Below are 27,955 nucleotides of genomic sequence, written 5' to 3'. Positions count from 1 at the left end.
AGTTCTGATTATATCCAGAAGTGAAAGAACGTCAACTAAATGTGGCCAGACTGTTATTATTTTTCTCAGGTAAGAAAAAAAACTCCACTTTTGTCCACTTTCCAACTCAATCTAAAGTCTAAACTCAATCTAAAGCTAACCATAACCTCAAATGTGCACTCTGCAGTTTTCCAACAAACAAATTCTTACCTTCAAAAATACACAATGTGTGTCTTCAAAGTCTAGTTCTGGTTTTGACCATTTTGCTGCCTTTGGTGCTAATCATGCTAACGTGCTTAGCCTCCCTACCCCAAAGACTCCAGAGCATTGTCGTGCATTACATTATATATGCTTCAAGAACGCCAAGACCAACTTAGTTCACTACATTTAAGTTCACTATGGGGATAGCTAGGGGCTCAAGGGTTGCATGCAACAAATAAAGATCCAAAGCCTCAGCCCAGAAAACAAGTCATTACAAAACGATGCCACTGTGAATTAAAATAGTCTGCATTGGAGGACATGTTCCCATCCTCTTGGTGTCTCGTCCAATGTTCTTATCATTCAACCTCTAACGCCCACAGCTATTTCCTGGCCAGCTGCAAAACAACAAATCATAGCCTGCTAGTTTTCTAACCCTCCAGTGAATTCTGCAGAGCCAAAAAACAGAGGTTTTAATTCTGTGGTGCCAAGCTATAACCTGGAAAAACAGAAAAAGCAATACATCTCCATAAATTAGCATGTCACACCAGGCAGTGCCCTCTCACACTCCTCTAAAATTATGTCAGGAAGCACTCCAATTCATTTGTACTCTGTAGCTGGGTGAAGCCAATACTTTGGCCCAGTTCTCTTTGTTGTTTTCTCTGGAAAGCCTTTCACTGTCCTCCATCTCATCTTTGCCACGACCTCTCTTACCTCTCCTTTTCCTCTCGATTTCCTTTGCTGTACATCTCTTCCTCTGCGTCTTAAAATCTATCGTACTTTCCCTACGGCCAAAGAGAAAATGTGAATTGCGATAGATTCACAGTTAGCAACTTAATTAGAGCTCTTAAATCATGGCTGCCTTCCACCGCCTCAGGTTACAACTGAGGAGAGCTACACTGAGAATGGATGTCTGGCTTTGTGTAGTTTGTTCTTTAAAGAAATCTCTGTACATCCCGAACGCTAGCCTTTTCTTTGCTTTAAAAACGTGCTTTAGGGCAGTGAGAGTGCATTGCTGCTGTATATACCTGTGTGTATTAATAACTGAGGCCAAAACAGAGGTGCTGTCATTTGCTCATCCAGATACACCCAACCCTAAAATTTTAGATGACAGCTGCAGGAATGAAACTACACTAAAAGAGCTCATTGCACTACACTTATTAATTTAGTCACATAGCAATGCCGATACTGAAACTTAAACTCTTCTTCTTCTACCTGCTGCCTTTAGGGGTCACCACAGCTGCCTTCATCTCTCCCCGTCCCTGGCATTACCATCACTAACCATCTTGCTGTGAGGCGACAACTCCCTGCACTGCAGTGCCACCCTACAGCCTTTTGCCATATGCTGAGATTTATCCAGCATTCTCATCGACACTGTTTGATATTAATTGAACACACTGCTGTTTGTATTGTCTCAAAAAGATCAGTACTGGTTGGCCTCTTTCTCATAGCTCGTTTCTAATTCACTCCAATTAGCCAGCTTTTTCCGCATTTAATGTTGCACTCAGTTAAAGTAGTGCTATTAAACTGCTATAATGTTAATTGTGAGGCACAGCAGGAACAGCTGTGTTGGTCTAAGTACATCTCTGTGCACACAGTGGGTGACATGACACAGAGAGACGGACATGGTGAGTTTATTTTCCTCTTTATATCAGGGAGAGACCATGAGTCAGGGTGATTGCTGTTCACACGCGGCACAGAGCTAAGTAGCCGACCATAATCCGTAATTACTCGACGTAAATGGACGGGTATCAGCTGAACAGTTAAACCAGCAAGTTTCGACATTTGCCTCGTTCTTTATTGTCTTTTTTAATCTTTATTTAATTTGCTTTTATATGTGGAAAACTGCTAACGGCAAGACTTGTACCTGGAGTTAGCCTTTGTATAGTAAAAAGGGCAGAGCAGCCCAAAGTGCTTCAAATACACTGGAGAAAACTGTGCATTTGAATCCAGTGAATATGTGACACAGCAGGGAATTTGGGTATGAGAGAATTTGTATTTTCTTACACTTATTTTTCTTGCTTCTTCTTACCCTCAACCTCTTAATCTTGGTTGTTTACTGGTTTCTCTGCTGCTGCTATGCTGATGACATTCAGCACTTAGCACTCTTCCAGCACTCTTGTAGCTCTAAATTAAAATATGAGCTAGCTGCTTTAAATATTATTCATCAGTCTCTGCTAAGCAAAGAATTTCCAGACATGCTCTGGATTAACAAGTTCATTTTCCTATCGCATCGAGAAGAAAGGGCTCCATGACAGAGTGGCACTACAGGGTCACCCAGTGTGACACACTCACTAGGCTGCACTAATAGAGCCGTTCTCAAATGCAGACCTATTAATCAAACTCCAAGACCCAAAGAGCTCAGGATTGATAGCTTCAGTCCCAGAGCCAAGAGCTGAAGGAGCAAATTTGCTTCAAGCTGACAGTTTTTTTCTAAAATACTTTCCTCTCTGAGATAAGGAAATGGAACGAGGGTTAGTTTTAACTTTGCAACGTCATGAAGATGATGACATTGCTTTTAGGAGCAGTTTGGCTGGAAAGCAAACAGTTCCCCACAAGTTGCTGCGTTTTGTAATACAGAGGGCCGTGGTGGGGGAGCCACTTCAGAGATGTATACAGCTCTTTGATTCAGTCTGAAAAAGGCAAAAAGATTCACATTTTCCCATAAATTCACCCCACGGTGTCAGACCTCACATATAAATACCTGTTCAGAGGTACCACTTAACATTTCAGCATGATTTCTTTGCCACTTGTCATTTTAACCAAGTCTTTTGTTAGAATGGTGATGCAGATTCGAGCACTTTTTAAATGCCTTACTGCCAATCAGAGGTGTGCGTGTGTGTGGGAAGCAATCATCACCATGATGCCTGTAGAGAGGAATGAGCAGCTAATTTCAGGGTGGAGCACGGATCCAGATACCTCAGCAAAACCTAACACATACACACACACACACTTGCGCACTGACACACATTTACACAATGCCTCATCCCATTAAGGCCAGTCAGTATGCAGTGCAGTGGGAGTGATTTGCAAGGGCTTTATCAGTCTGAATGTTAATAGAAGAGCTATGGGACTTACTGGCCAAAGCAGATAACGACTGGGAAACTAGTGTGTGTGTGTGCATGTGTGTGTTTGTGTGTGTGTGCCTGTGTGTAAAAAAGTTAGAGAAAGTGTCAGAGGAAAAGGGAAAGAAGTTTAGTTGGTACAGCGCAGTTATATGTTGTTGGTTGCTAAAGCACAGCAACTAAATACTACACACTGTATTCTGCACTATACACAGAGACATGCACATGCAAACAAAAGTCATTGCATTAGGTTAAAATATTTTGGCTTGCACATGTGCCATTGTGAACATAGTACATTTCTATGTACTCTATATTTGGATTAAAACCCAATCGATGTAGTGGTTTTAAGACCGATACAGATATCTGGGCCAGATGGGTGCATGAACACAATCATCAAATAGCTCTTACAGATGTGGTGTGCTTCACGGGTGATTTTAAAAAGTTGCACTTTTTTCTAAACGCAGGTGCATTCAGTTCATTTCAATATCGAGTGCAAATAATAAAACATGCTTTTTTTCAGCATTAAATATTGGCACAATTAGCAGTAAATTGCCTTTCGCAAATGTTAGTAAATTATTTTCTGTGCTTGCTTTAAATATTCTCCTCCCTGTATTTTGCACCTTCAGAAAGGAACTCCCAGAAACAGATATGCAACAGGGTCATCTGCAAAAAGTGAGTTTGTGAGTTCCTACCACTTACATCAATCTTGTAAATAAAATCCAGTTAAACATAACGATATTTTCTAGTTACTTACAGGAAAACTGCAGAGTGCCCTCTGGTGGACAAACTGTTTAAAGTCAATACACATAACACATTTGAAGGGTGTTTTTTTTCCTTACATTTAAACTTTTCACTTATGAGCCAATATTAATGGAGATACAAAGAGATGACAAATAGCTCACACAAGCCAGTGATGAGTTTTCTCCAATAAATTGGTTGGGCTCTAGCTGGGATATAAGATAACAAATGATTTAAGGATATTAAAGTTAAGAAATTAATTTTTTTTCAGCATTTATAACCAACTTAAGCACAGCAAAAATATTTTAAATGGGTTAATACCGAGAACGTTTTATAGCTCAATAACATGTAATATGAAGAACTTTTTCCCCAAACTATAAATCATGTTGCAACCATGTGCAGCACAAATAAAGTTATTCTTTTCCAAAACCCTTTCATCACTACCCACCTTATAATATCTCGATTCAGTAACTCAGTGTTAATTAAGGGGCACACTGCAAAGGTAGACGATGAGTCATGCTATTCTAAGAAATGAAAATATGAGTAATCTATTTCTTAAAGACTGTTATGTGCTTAGTGTATTCCCTTTCCCTTTGTCTTAAATATAAAAATAACATTAACTACAAAAAATTGAATTAAGCACACAGAACAAATCAGAAGCACCAAAAAAGGAAAGAAATAACCATGTCAAATGCAAAAACTAGTTTAGAGGAGCACTACCCCAGCCTTCTCAGTGATGCACCTCTTCACCTTCTCAAATATTTAAAGCTCATTTCAGGGACAATTGTATCTCTGTCCATCTGGCTGCAGTCCTGCCCTAACACGCCCCAATCTGCAGCAGATCAACCGGGGAAAAAAAATCATTTGGATCTTAGCAGCATTTTCCACTCGGTTAGTAGCAATCAATGGGTTTATGTACAAACTAAAGGTCACGGGGGGTCGGAGAGGAAGGCCGGGCCAGCCTTTGACTCTGTATGAGGAACTGTTGATTTATTGGATATTGCAAGCAAGCTGATCCACCTTCAAGTGCCTTTTGAAGATAAATCAGCTGGACATCAAGACAAGATTTCTCATGTTGATGAATTATTCCTTTACATTCTCTGACGGCCTTCAAAACCTTCCATCGTCCTTTGTTCCTGGTGGCTTGTCATTCAAAGGATGAGACATGTGATCAGCTCTTATGACCTTTCATAAATTAGATTTTTCTGTAATGAATTTGCAACATCTCTGTATTTAAACTTTGGTCTATACACACCATAATGATCCACGACAAGCAGATACGCAGATTTTAGTTTCAGGTTTTAAATGTTAAAGTGAAAAAAGAAAAGCTTTTGTTTTTTTTTACTTTACTTACAGCCATGAAACTAATGTTAGAGCTACTGCATGGCATCATTGGTATTTCAATTGGTTCCCTCAAGGGCTTACTTTCAATTTGCAGTTCTGTCTGCCACTAGGTACAAATTCTCCAGGGGAAAAGGATAACACTTTTTCCCCAGTAGGTACTGGTATTGTTCCCTAGCTGAAATGGTAGACGGGGGAGTAACTGTGGAAACTCTACATGCTGGCAAAAGAAGAAAAAAAGTCCAGCATAAAGGGAAGGTGAAGCGAGGGTGTGACAGAAACCAAAAGCAAACAAAGAGTGGAAAGAAGAAAACAAATAAAGAGCTACACACCAGTGTATTCAGATCTGTTCCTATTTTATGATTACCATGTTAACACGTACTGAACATACCCAACCAGACAGTGAGTGATTTCAACCTGATGTTCAGATTTTCTTTTGAGATTTAGTAAGATAAAAATTATCTCAAACATTTCATTTCCAAAATACTCCCGATAGAACCCAGTAAAACACCCTGATTCTTTGAAATGTTAACACGTGCTGTGTTCAAGCCAAAGATTTTATCTTTAGAAATTAACTAAATGCAGCTCAGCAGGTTTATCTTAAGCCTTTTATTAATTTGTCTGAACACACTCGTAATTCCCAAAGAAAATACAGCAAAGACCTCTCCAAAGTGAGGACATCGCATTTATCTTGTTTTCTGAAATTAACACAGGGCCATTGAGCAAACAAGGTTCACTTGGTATAGAAGCAATAAGATGTTTTAAACTGTGGCCTTATTTCTTATGGTCTCTCTTGGGCTCTGCAGATAGCTGCAGGGTAGAGCGATGAAAGGCTACCGACAGGGAATACAAAGAACAAGGCCATGGAGTGGAGTGGACTTGGAGTACACATCCTGAAACAGAAGGAGATACTGGGTCACTGTAGATAAGATGGATGGCCTGAACAAGGACAGAAATACAAGGGACTGGGATGTGAGAAAAACTTTAAAGAAACAAAATGGAGGAGAATAAAGGAATGGAGTGTAAAATAGAGAAGGGAGGACGATGGGGATAAAGGGAGAGATGATTCAGTAATTGGGCCTCGTTTGCAAGCGTGTTTTACAGATTTATTTTACCTCAAAGTGGGTCAAGGTTGCATGGGCAGTATTCTAACTCAAAACTATCCTACTTCAAAAGCACTTTCAATTTTTCTTCTCAACTTCTCATTTCTAAAATCTTTTGATCTCATCTTGCTTCGTTTCTCTCTGACCTGCACATAGTGAATTAAATATAATCTAACTTTGACTGAGTGCTGTTTATCCCACAGATCATTCAGAGCCGTCACTCTGAGTTTAGGATTTCTGCAACTGACCTCTACCTCTCTCTCTGTATAATGTCTACATGGTCTAATTTCCTCAATAGACTGTTTTAATGATGTTATAACAACAAAAGAAATGAAATAACTAAAATTTTCAAAGCACAGACGAGTTTTTATCACCAGAGAGACATATTGATAACACTTGTTTTGTCTAATATGTATCAGTGGGAATGGAAGTTTAGATTTATAGTTTTATAGATCTTCTGGGTCTTTACATAACTCAGGATGGGAATAAAAGCTACCATAAACCCCATTGTCTGTTGGATTACATTACGCTTGCCACTGATGTCCATGGGCATGGTTCTGCTGATCTTTTATGATATATCAATACAGCAGCATAGGGATTCCCAGATGGTACATACAGTCAGGTCCATAAATATTGGGACATCGACACAATTCTAACATTTTGGCTCTATACACCACCACAATGGATTTCAAATGAAACGAACGAATGTGCTTTAACTGCAGACTGTCAGCTTTTATTTGAGGGTATTTACATCCAAATCAGGTGAACGGTGTAGGAATTACAACAATTTGCATATGTGCCTCCCACTTGTTAAGGGACCAAAAGTAATGGGACACTTGGCTTCTCAGCTGTTCCATGGCCAGGTGTGTGTTATTCCCTCATTATCCCAATTACAATGAGCAGATAAAAGGTCCAGAGTTCATTTCAAGTGTGCTATTTGCATTTGGAATCTGTTGCTGTCAACTGTCAAGATGAGAGCCAAAGAGCTGTAACTATCAGTGAAGCAAGCCATCATTAGGCTGAAAAAACAAAACAAACCCATCAGAGAGATTGCAAAAACATGGGGCGTGGCCAAAACAACTGTTTGGAACATTCTCAAAAAGAAGGAATGCACCGGTGAGCTCAGCAATGCCAAAAGACTAGAAAGACCACGGAAAACAACTGTTGTGGATGACTGAAGAATCCTTTCCCTGGTGAAGAAAACACTCTTCACAACAGTTGGCCAGATCAAGAACACTCTCCAGGAGGCAGGTGTATGTGTGTCAAAGACAACAATCAAGAGAAGACTCAGCCAGTGTGAATACACAAGATGTAAACCTTTGGTGAGCCCCAAAAACAGGAAGGCCAGATTAGAGTTTGCCAAACGACATCTAAAAAAGCCTTCACAGTTCTGGAACAACATCCTATGGGCAGATGAGACCAACATCAGAACAAGCAGGAACTGAATGCGGTTGCAGTAGAGGTCTGGCAGAGCATCACCAGGGATGAAACCCGGCGTCTGGTGATGTCTATGTGTTCCAGACTTCACGCTGTAATTGACTGCAAAGGATTTGCAACCAAGTATTAAAAAGTGAAAGTTTGGTTTATGGTTCTTATTCTGTCCCATTACTTTTGGTCCCTTAACAAGTGGGAGGCACATTTGCAAACTGTTGTAATTCCTACACCGTTCACCTGATTTGGATGTAAATACCCTCAAATAAAAGCTGACAGTCTGCGGTTAAAGCACATCTTGTTCGTTTCATTTGAAATTCATTGTGGTGGTGTATAGAGCCAAAAATGTTAGAATTGTGTCGATGTCCCAATATTTATGGACCTGACTGTAGCTGCAACAGTAGGAAGGGGAGGAAACAGATATATTGAAATTATCTTGAAATATTTTATAAAAAGATTATAAAGAATAACTTGCATTCTTGTACTCAGTTTATTTTAAGGATTCACAACCTCACAGATGGCTGCAATGATCAGTGTCTCTAGCTGATCCCACTGGAGGAGTTGAACAAATACCACTCTAATTCACATTACAGTTAACAAATACTATAGTCACACTAGGGAAAACAGTAGTTGCCACGACCAGAACCACTTGCAGTCAGTTTCTGTCTTCAAGTCCCTTCAAGTGGAGTCCCTTACTAGAAAGAGAAGTGTTGCAGTCAGGTTGTCCTCATCATCTGAGAATAACTGCAGTCAGCCCAAGTCAGACTTGTTACAATACAAAAAAACAAGGACATACACCTATCAGCCGAAACCACGATAAATGTCAACTTGTGTCTGTGTGTCTGTGAAACAACACAACTGGCTGATAGGTTTCTCAGTTCAGATGGTGGTTGGATATTTGGGGGCAGAGTTCAGTCCACTACCATCGCTGTGCTTACAGAATTTGCTGTAACCCAAAGATTTTCTGTTCAGGGTTCACTGAGTACCATGGCCCTGTCCCTATATCTCTTGTACAATCATGGAATACAAAGAAACCTAACACCTTTTACAAAGTCTGGCTCTGTTAGGAGTTCTTCCTTTGGCTCATTCTTCTGTTAAGGTAAGAACCAAGGTGTCTGTCAGCAAGTATACAAAAACTAAAAGACAAAGTTTATGAAATCTGGTGGCGAGGAATTGGATAGGGAAAGGAAGAACCCATCGAATTTTATGGCTAATTTGGATAATTTGAAAAATAACTTAATTAAAATAGTTCTTCTCAAAAAAGAATCCATTAGTGTTGCAAAGAAACCAACTTCCCAACATCTTTATAATGCTAATCTGTCAATTTCATAGACAAGAAAAACATTAGCTTAAAAATAGCAGTTTAATAGCCTACGCTCTCTGTTGCTCTGTATATTTGTTATTGTAATTTGTTTCCAGAGTTATTTGAGTATGTGTGTGTGTGCGTGTGTGTGTAGGAATGTGGGGTTGTGCTTATATGGTTCTAAGCTATCATAACTCAGTCATGCAGGTAAAGTCATCATCAACAGCAATCTGCTCAGGCCTCTGGGGATCACGTATGTGTGCAGAGCCACATACATGTGCACAGACATGAACACACACACACACTCACTCTCCCTGGGGTATTTCTCACTTCAGGGAAGAGGACAAGGCGGGCAGAGTCCATTCACCCATACAGACAGAGAGAAAATTAATTTGTTACAGCACGCTTATCGTCATGACAACCTGCCTTTTAATTAACGGGCTGACAAACAGCCTGGATGTCGTGTCTCTCTTTGGGGAACGACTGATAGAAAGAAAATAGTGCTCCCCTCATCATGTGTGACTGACAGAAGGACTGTAGCAAAAAATAGTTGCAGACCTCTAATTGTTTTTATACAGAGATACTCATATTTTCATATTAAAGACCCCAAAATGTTATGTGCTTATTGGTTGGAATTTATTTTAATTGCTTTATAGTTCTAATTTTGGCATTGTGCACATTTTATTTTATATATATAAATAAAACTGTGTTCTTAGCACATTTCTTTTCTTGGACTCTGCTTGAGTAGCTTTGCATGACTGAGAGTCCAAAATAATCCCTACTTATTTTAACCCTCTAATCTCTCAGTTCATCCATCATCTGAAATGCAGCATTTTAGCTCCTCACCTTAAACAAAGAAGGTTTGAACAGCAGGTTCAACCCACAGGTGAGACACCTGTGATTTATATATGACCTTATTAATAAAATATCCTGCCTGAATGACATCATACAGAGACAAAGATACAAAAATGCAGCGTGAAACTAAGGATTTAGAGTAGATTAAAGTCTGTTTTGGCTCACAAGGAAGACCTCTTAAAGTCAAATTAAAGCAATTTCTTAAAGCAAACCAGTAATGAGTGTTACTTGGAAATTAGATGAGTGAAAAAAAAAATCTGTTTTTAGATTCTTAAAATCAGTTTATATTTCTGCAAATGCAAAAATGTTAAAATAGCAGTATGAGGGATTTTTACATGGAAGAGGCTTTGGTGGAGCACAAAGAGGGTTTCAGCCAGAGGAAAGGAAACATCACCAGCACTGCCATGTAACTATTTTTAACCTCTAAGATCCTTTTTAAAATAACCAAACATGAAAGACTCATTTGACTTGCTAGTATACTTGAAGACTCAGTACTTATTATTACTAATAAAGATGAATTAATGCTGCTCAGAAAAAACAAGGGATGTCAAATAGTTTCTAGAAAAAAGCAAAAGCAATATTTTTCTTTGCAATGCCCCTAAAGAAACATCTAAACTACAGTATGGAGGGTAGGGATGGGTATTGATAAGATTTTCACGATTCCGATTCCATTTTCGATTCTGTTTAACGATTTGATTCTTTATCGATTCTCTTATCGATTCTTTTTTAAAAAAGGAGAACACTAAGGTCGATTAGCTTAGAACTTTGTTTTATATCTTCTCTTTGAACAAGATAGAAATTTAGGAGTAACATGGCCTTACAAACCCAACAGTGAGATCTTAAGAGATCCACAGCCTACGGCTCTTCAATGGGGTGTCACAGGGTCCCCGAGGAAAAAAAATTGTGACTGTAAAATAATAAAATAAATATTCTTCTGTAGCAATAACAAAGTATAACATAAATTATTCTGTAGCAATTACACAAGAATATCCAGTAATCTCCCTGCCTACAATTAAACACATTCACTTACCGAAAATCGGGGGCATCTGGTGTGGCAAATGCCTTTTACCACAAACTTAGTCACTGCTCGGTGATATTGTGGCCTGAAAGGAGACGCTACCGGTAGACTGCAGCGAAAACTGCCAGCATCTGAGCCAGCCAGACTCTGTCTGTCTCTCTCATCATGGTCACCTAAATGCAGCGCACAGTAATGGCAGGTTTTGTAATAAGGCAGATCGCGCAAACATAATATGCACTGTTAGCTGATTATTTACCTGCCGCATTAACGGGAGAGGACGTGCAAACGTTACCGCTACAGCAGTCCGGAGCGGAATTAAAAACACGACATTCATTTAAGGTTATCGCGTGTTTTGTGAGCAAATGCTTTTGCATATTCGTAGTGTTTCCTCCCTTAAATGAAATATCTACTTTGCAAGTATTGCAAGTTGCCCTGTTGTCATCCGTTCTCGTAAAGTATAACCAAACTTTTTAGCATTTGAGCCGCCTTGTTTCCTGCCAGGTAAATGACGCTCCGCAACGTGGTGACGTCATTCGGGGCGACTGGAATCGATAAGAGAATCGTTTGCAAAAATGGCAAACAATTCCAAGGAATTGAAACAGTGGGAACCGGTTCTTGTTGAGAACCGGTTTTCGATACCCATCCCTAAGTATGGATCATGTTGCAACATATTAGTGGTGAAGGCTTTTCAACAGTCGAAAACAGGGGCAACCTCTTGAGAGTGTTTCACAGCCTATTACTAAAGGCCGATTTTGGACAGTAACCCCAACCTCCGTACTCGGGTACTTTGTGTTTGTCTTTTCCAATGCAGTTTAGTTTCAAGGATGAAGCCCTGGATGCAAAAAAATCAAACAGTTTCTGTCTGACAAGTTTGCCCTGTCATGTAAGACTAAAGCATTTCAGCTCACTGTGTGTGAGTGGAACAGAGAGGGGTAGACCATGCCGCTCCTTAAAGCATCAGGCCATCAAAACAGACCTGCTGCCTGAAAGTGGACTGCTGGGAGACAAAGAGCAAGTGTTTTTGCTGTCTGTTTGTTTTACCTCTTGAGGTTAAGCAGAGCCCAGGGGATGCCGGTGGGCGTTTTGAATGCAGGCAGCAGCTTCTCGCCCAACTCCACTGCCTTTCTGCGAAACACCTGAGAAAGAAACAGAACAAAAACAAGCAACTCATTACAAGATGGTTCGAGCTGCTGATATATGCCTCTACATTTTCTTGAACTTTCAGCAGAAAATATAATTCAACATTTGCAAATCTCCATCTCTGCTCAAAATCCAAGGCTTACACCTGTAGCTCAGTGCTTTCCCCCATCCTTCCACTCTTTATCCCTTTATTCCAGGCTTTTCCTCTTTCCTGTCTGCTTCCTTTTATCCCTGTAATGTTTTGCCAGTATCTTTCCTTGCCTGCTTTACTGTTGCTTGGAGCTATACTGATGTTTTCCATGTGTAATCTGAGGAAACTTTAGCCCATTTAGTTGTTTAAAACATCGCTGACTCAACATAGATATCTTAAAAACAGTTTCTCGCTACAAAAAAATTGATTTATGGCTTTCCAGCTTACGTCTAATTCACCATTTTGCGATTATATAGCCAGCAATGTTTCGTTTCCCCTCTATTTAATGTGTTCCTGCTGCTTTCACCAAACTGATTGCCCAAAGAAAGTAAGATTTGCAACTCTATCACAATCTCTGAGGCTAAAAGGAGAAAACTGCCTGAAAAAAACGAATCAAATTTTGATGCCTTAAAAATGTTCCGCTCACTAGAGTTAACAAAACTTTAGCTTAAACGTGAAAGCAAAACACATCTTAAAAAAACAAAACAAAAAAAAAAAAACGCCCAAAAAACAGCAGTGAGTCAGCTTTCCATCCAGAGAAAGCCAGACTCGCGGATCTTTGATCTCCTCTCATCCCTTCGGTATCTTTCAGGGCGAGACATCACAGCCTGTGCTGGTAAACACAAGCCTGTGGTGTGTATTTAAGTGTACTAACATCAATTTACACAGTTACGGACTGCTAGAGTTGAATTTTCAATGCATGTAACCTTCAGATCCATTTGGACCCACCACAGAGGCCCAGTGTGGCTTTAAATAGTGTCATGAATATTCAACCTGAAAACAAGAGCAAATACACCTGGAGCTCAGACCTGCAGGAAACTGGGAAATGATGCCCTATAAAAGTGGATTTGTGCACTTTTAACTCTTTCAATTTCCACAGGAATGAATAATGCTCATTCTTCTTAGATTAATATGGTAATATCTGGTGTTTTTCCTGGATGTCTACCACTCCTTGGTTGTTTGCAGTACTGTGTAACAGCCTAAAAGCGTGACGTCAGACTTGATTTTTTTTTTAACCTGTATAAAACTTGTGCTAATCACGTTCTTGGTTCCACTTTTTTTTTTTTTTTTTTTTTTTTTTTTAAGCACAGTTCAGGTGTTTTCTGCTGCAACACAACAGCAAATTTTCTCCTTGAGTGGTGATCTCTTATCAAGTGCATTTAAATTCCCCGTCTAATCTTTTGTGTTAGCAAATCTGACTAGACAGCTTTGTAGCAGTTCTAGCCGAGGGCTTTGGTTGTCTCCAAGGTGTCTGATTTTGTTGGCTGTAAAAGTGAAGTGTACTTCCATATTTGGCTCCTGGTGTGAGTGTACTAAAGCAGTAAAGATGAAATGGGATTTGGCCTAAGACGTAGTGGACAGTTTGACACTGCTGCCAGGGTTTCAGCGGCTTGACTCAAACTGGTGCTGCTGCCCACTGACACGAGTGAGAATGGCTTCATGTCTGTTAATGCAGCCCACATGGATTTGGACTTTTTTTCTTTTTAACTTGACTCTAGGTGTAGAATTAGGTGGCACCTGTCCCACAGATTCAAGTCAATCAGATCCTGCCACACCTCTCATGAAAGGCACCTCTGAATCCTCTTGTTTTTGTGCTTTTAGGAGAGTTTTTATTGAACAAAATGTTAAAAATCAGAAAGCTTCAAAGGGTTATTGCTAAAAAATATATATATATCTTTTGAAAATTCATGACCAGTGCAAGACAGAAAATGTGAAATCTGGGGTAGATCATCAGAATTTCATAGGACTTGACTTGCTTGGTTTCCCCACAGTAACTTGGGATTTGAAGGTTAAGACCTCAGACTTGTTTGTGACTTGCACATGTGAGACTTATTCCCACTTCTGGGAGCTGCCTTAGTTCATAAGGGGAGAAAAAAACAACACCAGAGATGTTTCTTGTTGAAATGTGTGACTGAACTGCATAGCGCTATTCTATCAACCAGAGGCTGCTATGTAGCTCGCAGTCTTGCAACGAGGTAGAAAATATATGTAAAGTTTTGCCATTCAAAGCCAATTCAAGCTTATTGTAATTTAATAGCACATGCAGATTTTCATTTTTACAGTATTAAGATGGAGTTGCTGTCTCCATCTTGATGTTTTTGAAACCAGATGTTACCAGCAGTGTACAGTTAGCCACAAATATCTGAAGGAGATGAATTTGCCAGCTTTCCTCCAATATTTTGTGACTGACGCTGTGAAATAATTGGCTGATGATGATGATCACCCCAAATTGCTATTTAATCAGCACGAATAAAGGACTGACTAACTATCCAACTACTGCTAATGAGCTCTGTTGTTATTATTCATGCATTATTCTACTATATGTGGAAATGTGCCTTTTTACACACACATTAAGTCAGAGACAGTGCAGTATCACACTGTGTCATGAGCTGGCAGCTCTGTACTCGAGGGATCAGCCACTCAGCGGGGTCTGAGAGACGGGGGCAGGAGGGAGAAAAAGATTTGCGAAGAAGAAAAGCTCAAGAGGCCACTCGTCAAAACAATGTGGCAACTCTATGACTTTCTCCTCAAAATTCAGGGGTAGGAAAGGTTACTGCGAGTTAAACTAGCGAGAGAGGTAACAGAAATGTGGCCAAAATTAACTGCTGGCATTCTGGGAATAAATGTCAGATATCCGCGTGTGAGACGGAGCAACATGTCGATGTGTTTGACACCGTCAAGATGAGCCATGTTTCTCCTATTACATTTTTGTCCGCCTGACATGCAGACAGAGACTGATGATAGGCTACACCTGAGTATTTCCAATAGATCAGACTTTATGAGGTCTACCAAATATTGACACATATTTCTTTATATTTCATATATTTTTAATTTGACTAAATTGAACGAACTGAGTCTTTAGCCAGAGCTAAAAGAAATTTAACATGTTTTGCTAAGTGAAGATTAAATTAATAATTTTTATTTATACATTACCAGAAAAAACACAAAAGTTAATAGATTTTTTTAATATAAAGTAACAGAGACTCATAAAAAGACCAATTATTAGTGATGAAAAAAGCCAGGAGATATTTCTTACCAGGCTGAACAAACATGTTTACTCTTTATTACACGCGCACACCTAAATCTGAGTTATTACCTAACAGTGCATGCTAAATGACATCACCTCCTGTAAAAGTAAGAAATGTATTCAGTAGACTTTGAGTCTCGAGTGTCGAATCTTGTTTTTGCCAAGATAATGGGTTAGTTTCAAATCACCAGTGTTGTACATTCCTAAAGTGAAGGAAATGCAGAGTAGTAGCTCGGTAAAAATACCGAGGACAAAATGCTTGTACGAGTTGAGGAAAACTGACTTTTTAACACTTCAAGAACCTCTTGAGGCGTATCAATGTGAAAATCTACAGTTACCAACGCAATATCATGACAAAACGTGTAATAGATGTAACGTGTAATCTACAAAACATGAAATGGAAACGCATGCAGAGGCTGCATTACCAGCAGGGGGAGATAAAATACTTAAAGCCACAAAGTTGGCATACAGAGTACATTCGTTCCAGGTTACTTAATGGATAGAAACCATTAAGCTAGGTGGCTAATGTGTATTTAAGTGTAAATGTGTTAATATCTGTTTAAACACTTTCCCGAAATTATTTCATGCTGGCTTGAAATGAAATATCTAAAATATCTCCCTCTACTGGAAGAAAAAAATATGGATAATTAAAATTTTTTTTTGCTCCTGTGACTTCCTCTCACGGATCAGAAAATCAGTTAAGAAAGTGGATGGATGGAGTTTGGATGGTGGGGGACTTAAAAATGATTTCAAGAACATGCACCTTGCTGATAGGGATATTAACAAGAATTTGAGAAACAGCAAAGCAGCCAGATCTGAAAGTCGATGTTTTCTCTGTTAAAAAATTCCCTTAAAGATTACGGATTCTTGTGCAGGATTCATGGCATGAGCAAAAAATAATTTAACAGATGAAAACATTGATATATCCGCTCATACGGGTTCCTTCTGTATTCCAAGGAGACTTTCACAATGCAGTACTTTCAAGCCAAGATGTTTGATGGCACTGTGGACACCGAAATGTGTGTGTGTGTTTAGCTGGCTGCGCAGTGGGAGCAGAGTCGTGTCGTAACAAGGCATCAGATCGCAGTGATTAATGCCTTTAATAATGCTAGAAGCACACTGAGGGGAAGAATAAAAACACTCCCAGGGATGCGCCCAAGAATGAATTAAACACACTCCGCGTCCAAGGCCATCAAGCAAGCTGCCAACAAGCTTTAATAAGTACTACAGAAAGCGAAAAGCACACACGAAACCTGTGGCTGATGTCAGTAGTAAAAGCTAATGTTGATAATCACATTTCACACCTCGATGCTTCTGACAGCAAAGGCTTCAGGAAAACACACCAGTGTGTTTGTTTGCATATGTTAACCCTAGCAAATGGATGAAACAGATATCAGCATCCGACAACTCATGATGCATCTGCTTTAGAGATTTGAAAATAGATCAATTTGCACACCAAACAGCTCAAGTACCAGGATTTTTCTGTGTGCCCTTTACGGCGAGACAACCTGGTCATCTGAACAAGCACATAGCTGTGTTAAATACAGAATATTATGCTGTATCACTATATCAAACAGTTAAAAAAAAAGAGTATTCATCTTTATATTTAATAAACAGTCAGTCATTACGATAGGTTTTCAAAAAGCGGTATTATTTCCACATTTGAAAATGGCTCCTGTCATGGCCACTCGAGGCCTGCTCGAAAAGCGAGTCAATCTCCATTAAACATAATGTTAAAAGGTCCAATTTTTTAATAACTCATCTGTTTAATTTGTATTAAGGTTTAAAGTGTGCATTAAGTGAGTTGCTACTTCAACTGACAGGCAGCTTATACCTGCTAGCTGTCTGCTAGGCTTCATCTCTGAATGGGGTTTAAAGAGGTCAATGCTCCATCAACACTTGCAATATAAAGTGTAATATATTTGACCACATGTTTCAGCCTGTGGCCTTCATCAGGGTCATCAACAACCAATCCCAAAACACGCTGGTCAAGTAATAAAGCTGCTCTTTATACTGCGAGTGTTGCTGGAGCTTTAGAGCCTCTTTAGAGCCTTGTTCTTCTCCATGAACCTTGGAAGTAGGTGAAGCTGTGTCAGAAACCTCTATTCTGAATGTGACACACTCCCATGGTTTTCATGCAATTAAACCATTAACAAAGGAGGTAGAAAGAAGGAAAATTTACTCTACTTTCCTCCCCTTAGATGTGTTGGGCTTTGGTCTTTAGTCTACAAATGAGTTCAGAGTGTGTTATTCAAAGATCTCGTCAGAGTGAATACAAGGGAGTAGAAACGATGGTTAAACATTGATTTCTTGAGCTCAGTGTGAAAAGCTAGTGGTTGAAATCGTGACATTCTCCTATACTTAAACGCATGCTGAGACATTCACTGAACATCAGCCACTGAATCAGGTTTAACTAAATGAGGCAGGGAATGTGAGAGCATCAGGCCCATCAATACAGCTTTTACACAAAGAAGACTGATTTATTTCCACTGGGTAAAGACTGGCTATCACCACTGTCAACAAATGAGGAGGCCACCTGTCAATGAGGTGTAAAACACAGCACAGGCATTAACACTGATATGTGTGTTTTGCTCTCTGGAACGATCAAGATTTAGATCTCAGGAACGCTAAAGAAACAAAAACGAGAAAGATGACGTCAGTGAGTCCTGCAGTGAAATACAAAACATTATTAAAAATAGCCTGTTAACATTACAGACAACAGCCTCAATTAATTTGGAGTTTCCCAACCGAACTGCTAAGCAACATAAATAAAAAGGACTCAAGTACAGCAACAATAAATGAGAACTACTAATTAGGCTGGCTGCAAGCAAATGTTCAGCATATCCAAATTATTTAAACCAATTAAAGTGAAAGATGGCAAAAGTACTTATTGTAAATTCATGCGTTTAAAAGTCTTTCCAAGATTACCTAAAGGTATCAACCATAAGTGAAGAATCAATGGCTGTGACAGCATGTCCAAAACATCAGTGTGTTGTGTTGAAGATTGTTGAAGATGATTACTTACATTTAAACAGTTAAGCAATTGGAACATCAAAGAAAGAAAAAATATAAATATATATATAAAATATAAAATATATATATTAGTTTTTGATTTGCTCTCAAGTTATTTCACGTTTATTTCCCTATGGTAACAAACTTTATCCTTGGAAAACTTAATATTTATAGTATTTCTGGCATTTCTTTAGGCCAAATAATTAATAATTTAATGAAGAAAAAATAGCTTCTTTATCAATAATTAAACAAATCTTTAGTTATTTATTTTTTTGCAGCTCTGTATGGGATAAAGTTGAGCTCAAGAATGAAGTTTTAAGCTAAGCTCTTACACCGTATGTTGCTGTAGCGTTTCAAAAATGAGGGAGTGAAGAGTAAATTTTGCCTAAGGTTGTTACAAAAGATGGTAGATGATGGAACATCCAGAATTTGAGCAGATATCAGCCATGCTTGTGTAAAAGCTGCCTTAACTGTGTGGAGAAGATAATGGTCCTCCCGACAACCTTAAGCTTCACCTGGTTCAGTAATCTCCGAGTAGAGAATAACTAACATAGTGTTAGTGTGTTTTCCTGTTGTGAGTATAGCTGACAGGTGTGCGCACTCATATGAATGAGATAAATTAGATTTATTACGTTTTTGGTCAGACTTAAAGTCATTTATAAGATTCCGGTTATGTTTAGAGTGAGGACATGATAGTGGAAGGTGGAACCAAGGACCTTAAATTTTTAAGTATGGGTGTTCAGCCAATCAAACCTCCGCCTCTTCTCTAACCACATATGTTTGCAGTGTGTGTGTTTTGCGTGTACGATTATGTGTTGCAGTCCGCGGAGAGTCGCTTGGACAGCTCCCTAACTAAGATGAATCACCCAGCCAAGCCTCTGGGTGACCAGCAGGCATTCTGGGACACGTGGCCCAGATTACAGCGGCGTCTGTGGGGACGACGCGAGCCGACACCTCCCTCCCTCCCAGATCCTGACACGCTACGCTCTTCTCCTCCCCTCTGTCCTTCTTCACCACCTCCGTCTTTCTTCCTCATTTCACTGACAGTGCCCATCATTGCTAAACACCTGATGAAAATTGATTTATTCCTTTGTCTCCCCCCTTTTCTCCCCCTTTCCCATCTTCAATTCAAATTTCTACTCATGCATATATAACACTCACATTTTATCTCATTCTTTTTCTTTCATTTCCTGCCCTGTATCTGCTCTGTTATCTTGGCAATAAACAAAACTGAAAAGCATGCTCACCCAGATGTATTTACAGACACATGACTAGTTCATGATTAATTTAAAGACTGTTTTTTGTTTTTATTCAGCCATCTGTCACTGATTATTAAGTAGCTTAAAACACAGGTTCCCAAAGCTGTGAGGGGTTTGATGTGGTTCTTTTCTATTGTTGTTTCTTTGTGCCATACAGTCTGTCTTTGTCTGTAGTCAGTTAAAACAAACTCAATGCAGCAGGCCAACACAGTTTGACCACAGTTTTAAGTGGCAAGATCAATTTCCAGCACTGCATCGCACCCCGTGTCATGAATACGAGTTAATAGCATCAGAATGGAGCTATAAGAAACCACCTTTACAAACTTCTTTGTACACCGTCCAGTCCGACTTTAAACGAATGGTTTAAATGGTGATGATGTGGGATGTCCATAGAACTCGGTCAACATGTGGCGTTAACATGTGATCTGTACCTGGCAAAACATGGGTTTTTACTGTTATTAAACACATGGTTTCACATCACTACAAGCAGACTCCATATCAACTGCCCAACCCACCACTGTGCCGGGACCTTTAGCTTTCTGCGAGGCCGCTGGTTTTAAACAGTCCACCCTCACCTCCCTGTATATCTCTTCAATTTTGCCTCTGAAATATAAAGATTTTCTCTTTCCAAACTGACAATTAAACACCCAATTTTTAATTCTTCCTGTACCACACAGCATTCCCTACCCTGTATGTGGGGCTGCACGTCTAGCGCAGCGTTAAAAGGACACAGAAGTGTTATGTTTTTTCACTTCATGAATTAATTAATCCATTCAGCGATGAGTGCAGACTGAATATGGAAAACATAAGCGAGTGTACGACTGAGTGTCAGCTGAAGGAAGCCCGTTTGGAGACTGCTGCCCTGACAGCTGTATTGGAGAGGCTTGCACACAAACCACTCTGAGGAGGTGACAGCTTTCAGTAGTTAAGAAGCCTGCTGTTGTGTGAATGGTTGCTCTTGTCCTCCTCACTCTCTCTCTCTGTCTGTGTCCGTCTCACTCGCTCGCTCACTCTGGGTTTAATAACTTGCTTCGGGGAAGGAAAACGTAGGATGAATGAGGGAAGAAAAACAAACACAGATTTGAGATGGGAGAGATGGAATCGTAATCATTTAAGGAAAGCAAATGGGAAGGAGCGGAACTAAGAACAGAAAAAAAATGCCAGTATTGATTTACATGTTGTCTGATATGCAAATAAAAGTAAAACTGTACAAAGTTCAGCAAAAAGCCCGGACTATAACTTACTGAGTCATCTGTGTGGGTCAGAGCAGAGTCTGAACTCATAACCTTGAATTACAACAGGAGGAAGCAACGCTGGCATTCACCAAGGTGGAAAATGCAAATACCTGCAAGGTATAAAAACATTTCCTGGCAGGATGCCTCAGGGTGGAATATTAACCAAGGTAACTGATGGTTTTTACAGGGAACTCTCCTCCATGACTATCTAAATGATATGGAAATACTGAGAAAACGGAACTTCAGCATTACAGTTCACTGGTATATGCTGGCACCTTCCTGACCCCATGAATGCATTCGCTCTTACAGCATGTCTTCCCCCCCCCCCCCCCCGGGGTCACTGTGGTGTTAAAAGGTGGATCTGTCCAGACTACACCTCGAAAAAAAAAAAATCCTTTTACTGTCCAAAATAATTAAACTCTGACTCACCCTCAACTACTAAAGAGCCCTGCAGGTGAAGCAGTTTGAATGCTAATGAGACTGGATGGAGAAAATAGAGAGAGAGCAACTCCGGAGTTATTGTGCTGTTTCGGCAGGGGCCACCTGTCAGCCATGATAACACACAAAAGGGTATACAAACCTCTCATTTAGAGGGTCGGCTGTTAGCGTAAAAGGTGACGGAGAATGAAAAATGTTGACAGAGAGATTGTTGACATGAGCTACAATGTATGCAAGTTGTCCTTTGTGGTCTGTGTCCCAAATGTCACCCATTGACAGTGAACATTTCACTGTTATTGTGAGAATAAATAGTGTAATATGAAGGAACAACAACCCCGTTTCCAAAATAGTCTGAATGCAATAATCTACAAGTATTTAAAGCCTGCATTTAACTGGAAAAAGTGAAAAGATGAGAGAGTCAAGCGTTGCAAAGGTCTGAAAGGTCTTTTTGGAGCCCTTACACATTGCTTATGTAGGGTAAGGGCAAAAAGAATGAAAAAAAAAAATGGTCAAATTTCTCATAATTAATGAGGTTGTAACACTGACGTATGTATGTATGTATTCAGAAGAAAGAAGAAAAGAAGACTGCAGGAGAAAACTGTTCAGTCGTTTAAGGAAAACATTTCTCAACCAAAGATTGCAAGAATTTTGGGACATTATTTATGAGACATAATATAATTAAAAATTTACAGGATCAAGAGAAAGGGACAAGGCTAAAAGAGAAACCGTGCTCCATTGGGACCGAATACTGATGGCCCCTGCATTGTTTGCTTTAGCATGAAAATTGAAACAAAGTTGTGTTCGATTTGTTGCAGTCTTTTAATGAATATTATGTGTCACAACTCAGAAGAAAAAAAAAGAATAGAAGTTAAAAAAGGAAACAAAGCAATCGCTGAGGGTTTTTTCCTCAAGGTTTTCGAGGAACCTTTGTGCTCCTGCTGTGATATATAATTGAAATGGTGGTGAAGACAGAGTAAAACTGTCTCCAAGTTTAAACTTGTGTCTAGGCCAAGTTAAAAAGAGAAAACGAGAAATGCATGGCAAGCCTAAACAACATCAAAGCAGGCCCCGCGCCAGCAGTTGTGACGTCACTTTTGGCACCCGCCACCGTTCGCGATGGTGACAACAGTAAGCATACACTGATTGCAAGGCAGTAAATTGCACTTAAAAAGACACGATGACTTACGGAAATCACAGCACGGGCTCAGGAACACTTCTAAGAACCACTGCCAGAAGCTCACCGCTGCATTTACAACAATTTAAAACTACCATCTTCTTTGGGCCCAAGCTCATTTAAAATGGATCAATCAAAAATCTAAAATTTGGACACTTTATTAGACTGACCTAAATATGTACATTAAATACAAATCAGTAGTAGACACAAAACAGAACTTTTGACCAATGAAACTTGAGATCTTGTTGTTTTCAAACCACTCCTTTCAGATTGTCATCTACTGTGTGCAGTTTTGAATCCAGCAGAATAATGTATGGATGTTTTATTGACCGTACTCTGTACTAATGACTGGCTAAATCCACCAAGTGCGCTGACAGAGTCGAATGCAGCTCTGAGTTATAAAAAACAAAAGCAAAACAGATGCCGCTCACTGTCGGCTAATCTATTGGCCCTAATTCAATACAACTCGGGCCAGACGTCAAGCCTGGAGGTACTGTATAGCAGCTGAGAGCAGACTGGTCTTCACTTAGTAATTAGCCTTCCGTGCTGGAGCTCCTTTAAAGGCTCCCATCTTCTTTCATCTCGCTATGTTCAGTATAATTAAAGCCACTACATGCTTCTTGAGTTTATTCTAAAAGCGTACTATGATAGAACATATAATGAATGTGGCCTTTTTGTGTTTCTCACGCGTCCGTTTTCCATGGTTTATGAATGCGGTGCACATAAGCTAGCACAAAGTTAGCACAATGCTCCACTCATTGTATCCACCCTGCAAGAAGGGCCTCCGCTGTCATGTTCTCCACCACTGCTTTTAATTTTTACTAAATTGAACAAATCAGGATCATAATGTCACGTCTCTGGTTGGCAGCCGTAACAGCGATGCCATTCATGAGAACTTTTAAAGGGCGCGCAGTTTTTGTTTATGCAAACCTATTTTTTTTTCTTCTGCTGTTATTTCAAACATTACTCATCTATTAGCGAATCTAGTGTAATTCATAGAAATAAAACAAAAGTTTCAAATACACTCTGTTAACAGGTATTAAGGTAATAAAAAAAGAAAAAAGAAAAAACCAAGGAAATGCTGAGCTCATGTCAGTCAAACAAAGATGACAGAGAACTTCTGGATCACCTCTGGCTTCACAGCTGGAAGCCTTTCTCGAGTCTGACACTTGATAGGAGAAGCAGAATCTCTTTCTAAGACGGCTAAAAGCTTTGGCTTTATCTTCCATCTCAAAATTAGCAATCCTCGCCTTGTGTATTAAAAACTAAAACACACACGCACATACACACATGTGTGTGCACAGGTGCAAAGAGGATCGACTGACGTTATTATTTCCTCTGCTCTCTCGTGGCACAGTCGGTGCTGACTCGGCACACTTTTGACAGTCAGCTCTTTTGACGGCGCTGGTATGGAAATGAAGACGATCGGGAGAAAGCGAATTTACATAGAAAATTGCCGTCTCTGTAGGAAAGTTACAGGGGAGGAGTGCACAATCGGATGGGCTGGAGGGATAAAAACTGCAATGTGAGCATCAAGCAGCAATTTTAGGTTAATGCTCTGCTGCAATGAGCGTTTACTTTTGTCATGCAAAAAGCCTTTTGTATCGATTTCCTGTATCACTATAGTATTTTTTTTTAAGGATAGATGTCTAAAACTAATCAATTCATTTTGAAATGTTAGAAAAAAATCCGAGGACACTGCCTGTTTTTTGTCAGAAGAGTTTTATATCACTCAGGGAGAGTAATGAAGTGTCTAGTCTGGTGGGAGGATGGGAATCAGTTCAGACGGGAGATCTCATATCCACCTCGCGTCTGGATCCAGCTGAGACACACTGCAGTTCACACCTGATATTCTGATTTTAAATGCACAAGTGGCTACTTGTGATTGGATTTTTGCTTCCCTGCTCACATTTGATTTTACCTGTCGAAGGGGGAAAAAAAACAACAACATTCAACTGCTGACAAACAGAAAACAGTTCTGAGCCCAGCAGCAGGGGAAGAGGGCTGTGTTGGAAATTTGCATATTAAAACATGGCGGCTTCATCATGTTGTGGTTTGCACGGCCAGTGAAAGATGTTTTTGTAGTCTACGATAGTAAGATTGACCAGGATTTTCATAAATAGAATTTTTAATTATCAAAGTTGTAGTCACCCACCCTCTCTAGGGCCTAGTTTGAGTCAGGAAAAATGCTGATTATCATCTTAATCAGAATTTTTTAAAAAACCCGACTCTCCCAGCTTCACGAAACATCTCCCATCTTTTTTGCCATCTCAAAAACAGGAAATCAACAAACCTGTGATTAAGGTCCATTCACCAGCCTCAGCAGCCACTTTCAGAACAACCAGGAAGCATACGAACTCAAACGAGTTTATTCAAACAATGATAAATAATTCAAATGGAAATATTCTCAAACATAAAACAAGTCAGAGTGAATAAGCGTTCAATGTAGTGAGGTATCATTTAAATGTCGCTGTGGAAAGTCTGTATTGTCAGAGAACAGGACTGAGCTGAAAGACTGGAAGGATTGCATGTGATAGAAAATGTCAAATATTCACACGCACACTTCCCCAAGGCCAAAAATCATAAACAGGCTGACTCACCCCAGGAAAAGCAAAACTAACTCATTTCACAGCTCAAACACCTGAAATTGGTCTTCCACATTCTGTTGTGCGATATTTGCCACACATATTTATTTAAGATCATTTCTGGGGGTGATATTTGGCTAAATAGGGAATAAAATACAGGGGCAGAGCAGGAGCAACGTCATGCACAAAAGGCCTGACCACTGATGGGATTTACACCCACATGGTAACCCAACCTCGTGGGCATCTGGGCGCCTCTAATATGAGAAAAGGGAGCTTGTAAAGTGCTGCGAACCACAAGAGAACAGATGACCTGGTTTGTTCAGCGTGGTGACAAATAAGCTACAGACCTGATTTTCAAAAGGTATAATAAATCGAAAGTATTAAAATGGATCACACGCGGGACTAAATGTCACAGAGTCTCTGGCAAATGTCAGTCAATGCAAACGTCTGTGGCGAGACCTTCTTGTTAAAGGTCTGTGATAAGAAAAATTAGGCTTTCAAGCAAAAAGACCTGCCCTAGTGGATGGTTTGATTGATTTAAAAAAAGAAAAGATATTTCCATATTTTGAAACAACACCCCCAAAAAAGTTTAAAAAGTTTAATTCTCTTGTGAAACCACTCAGTTCTTGGTGTCTTTTTGCCTGCCAAAAAAACACCCTAAACCAAAACAAAACATAGCAAGCTTATAGGGTTTTCTTGCAAGTGACAGACTGAAAGTCTACAGAGAACAGTTTGTGTTTAGACGACTGGTAAATTTAGACACAGACAACAAACATCAAAATCAATGTCTTACTCCAGGCTTTTTTTAAAGACACAACAGCTCCGAGGAATTTACTTTAAATCCGGCCAACAGGATTCTGTCTCCGCCTTTGATAACTGTCATTTTGACACAACCACAAAACTTCTTTTTTTTTTAACTTTGATGCACCAACATCTTAATCAAATGTAACAACAACAGCCTAAACATAACATCTTCAATAAAAACCATCAGTGGAAATAATGTTTAATGGAGTGAATGGGAAACAAGGTACGAAACAAGGTGCGTCCTTGTCAGTTTTGTTGGCTAACACAAAAAAAGAGAGGGGGCACACTGTGGTTAAATGCATTAACAATGAGGTAAAAAACAAAACAAAAAAACAACCCGAACACATTTTTTTAAAAGGTGCTAACTTGAAAAACAAAGCATTTAATGAGGCTAATGGATAATGACAATAAAACGGGAGGCAGGCTGTGATCTGGACATTCAGTATGCAGTGAGCACCAATAAGTCAAACATCCAAATGTTAGTTTTAGATTATTATATGACTCTAACTTGAGCTATAGCACTGACAGTGTGCAACTTTTGTTGTGTTGGAAAGAGGATTAATCCAGTAAGTTATGAGTGATGTAATGTCAGCAGGAACCTTACAGCAGCTTAACCACAGACAGCGTGAAAGCACCTGAAACGCAAAGCCTTAAACCTGTATTGTTTCTAATAGCCAGCAGGGGGGACAACTTCTCAGCTGGCAAAAATCTTCTGATCGTCTAGAAGTCGACTGAAACTCAGAAAACACTTTACCGATGACTTTATAGGCCCAATCTGTGTGAATACATTAAGAAGTTCATAATATAATTAAGGATCATTATTAGAGTCAGAAAGGATAATTATCCAGAGTATGCTCAGTGGCAATCAATCACAAGTCTTTAGCCAATGAGTGTGCGGTGTCATTTGTTTCATATCATCGGTTTCAGATCCGTCCTTCACATATCACGACCAGTTTCAGGCAGCGAAAACGCTCAGCTCCTGGTTTCATAATGGGACATCACTAACCAGTGGGTGGAGTCACAGTGGCTACTTAAATCTTTTATACACCAACAAACCTGTGACAAGGGAAACATTTTTCAGCCAAGTTGGGACATTTTATTAGAGCTCTGGGGCTTAATGCTTTACTCTTGCGGGCAAGCTTTTTTAGAATATAATGTTCTGAATGTGTGTTTTCTACTTAAATTAGCTGGAATTGGAGTGCATTCACCAGGGATAGACTTCCCACTGGATGAATAAGCAGCCAAAAACATTATTATCTGTCATTTAAAAAATAAATAAATAACGAGCTCAGCGATCAGAGGACAGTGAAAGACTACAAAGAAAGATCGGAACATTAAAGACAGGCAGTACAATCACTCTAAATTTGTTAACACTAATCTCAGCTTGTGGTCTTTTTGGATGTTTTGAGTTGTTATTGGCGCACCCCATACAGCTAGTTTACTGCGGCTTTATCAGAGTTTTATTGATAAGAGTGCTGAGAATGAAGCCAAAGCTGCCGTTATACAAAAACAAAACAATTAGTGGAAAGATGTTTAAATTCTTTCTGGAGCTAAGAGGGATGCATGTCTGTTATCCAATACAAACAGTCCTTGGAAACACCACGAATTTAGAAATATTGATTAGGGTGGCTTTAACGTCAAGTCGGCACAGCTTGTTAGCATCCAAAGTAAGTGCGGAGGCAATTTTTATATTAATAAACGCATCCTTAACAGTGAAACAAGCTGACAGAGGGGCAATCAATCAGGTAAATTTGGTTAAAATAACAAAGAAGCGTTGTTGCTGTTGTGAAAAATAAAAAAAAATAGAGAAGCTGTTAGGAGGAGAGGAAGGCAGACAGACAGGCTGAGCAGAGAACAAAGATCTTTTAGGCATTGTGTAGCACAAGTGTTAAACAAAGCTACCTGTCAAAGTGCTGTCTGCAAGAGGAAAAAAAGTCTTCAGATCTCCACAGTGAGACGGCACACACATACCGAGACACATACGCGCACTAACTTTTTTTCAAAGCCAGGTTAGACATGATAGAAAGACAGGCATGGTGTATTAGCCCTTAAAAGCACC

At 39.6% G+C, this 27,955-nt stretch overlaps 1 protein-coding gene across 1 annotated transcript in view; it reads right to left on the bottom strand.

Moving 5' to 3' along the window:
• man1a1 (mannosidase, alpha, class 1A, member 1) overlaps nucleotides 1-27,955 on the bottom strand; it is a 157,690-nt gene that overhangs the window by 31,456 nt on the left and 98,279 nt on the right. Inside the window, exon 5 of the mRNA XM_063496142.1 lies at nucleotides 12,073-12,167. Within this exon, the coding sequence (XP_063352212.1) occupies nucleotides 12,073-12,167 (95 nt within the window). The remainder of the gene's footprint in view (nucleotides 1-12,072; nucleotides 12,168-27,955) is intronic.

The sequence above is a fragment of the Pelmatolapia mariae genome, linkage group LG15 (genome assembly GCF_036321145.2).
Source record: "Pelmatolapia mariae isolate MD_Pm_ZW linkage group LG15, Pm_UMD_F_2, whole genome shotgun sequence".
Lineage (NCBI taxonomy): Eukaryota > Metazoa > Chordata > Actinopteri > Cichliformes > Cichlidae > Pelmatolapia > Pelmatolapia mariae.
This window is presented reverse-complemented; position numbering and strand designations above follow the sequence as displayed.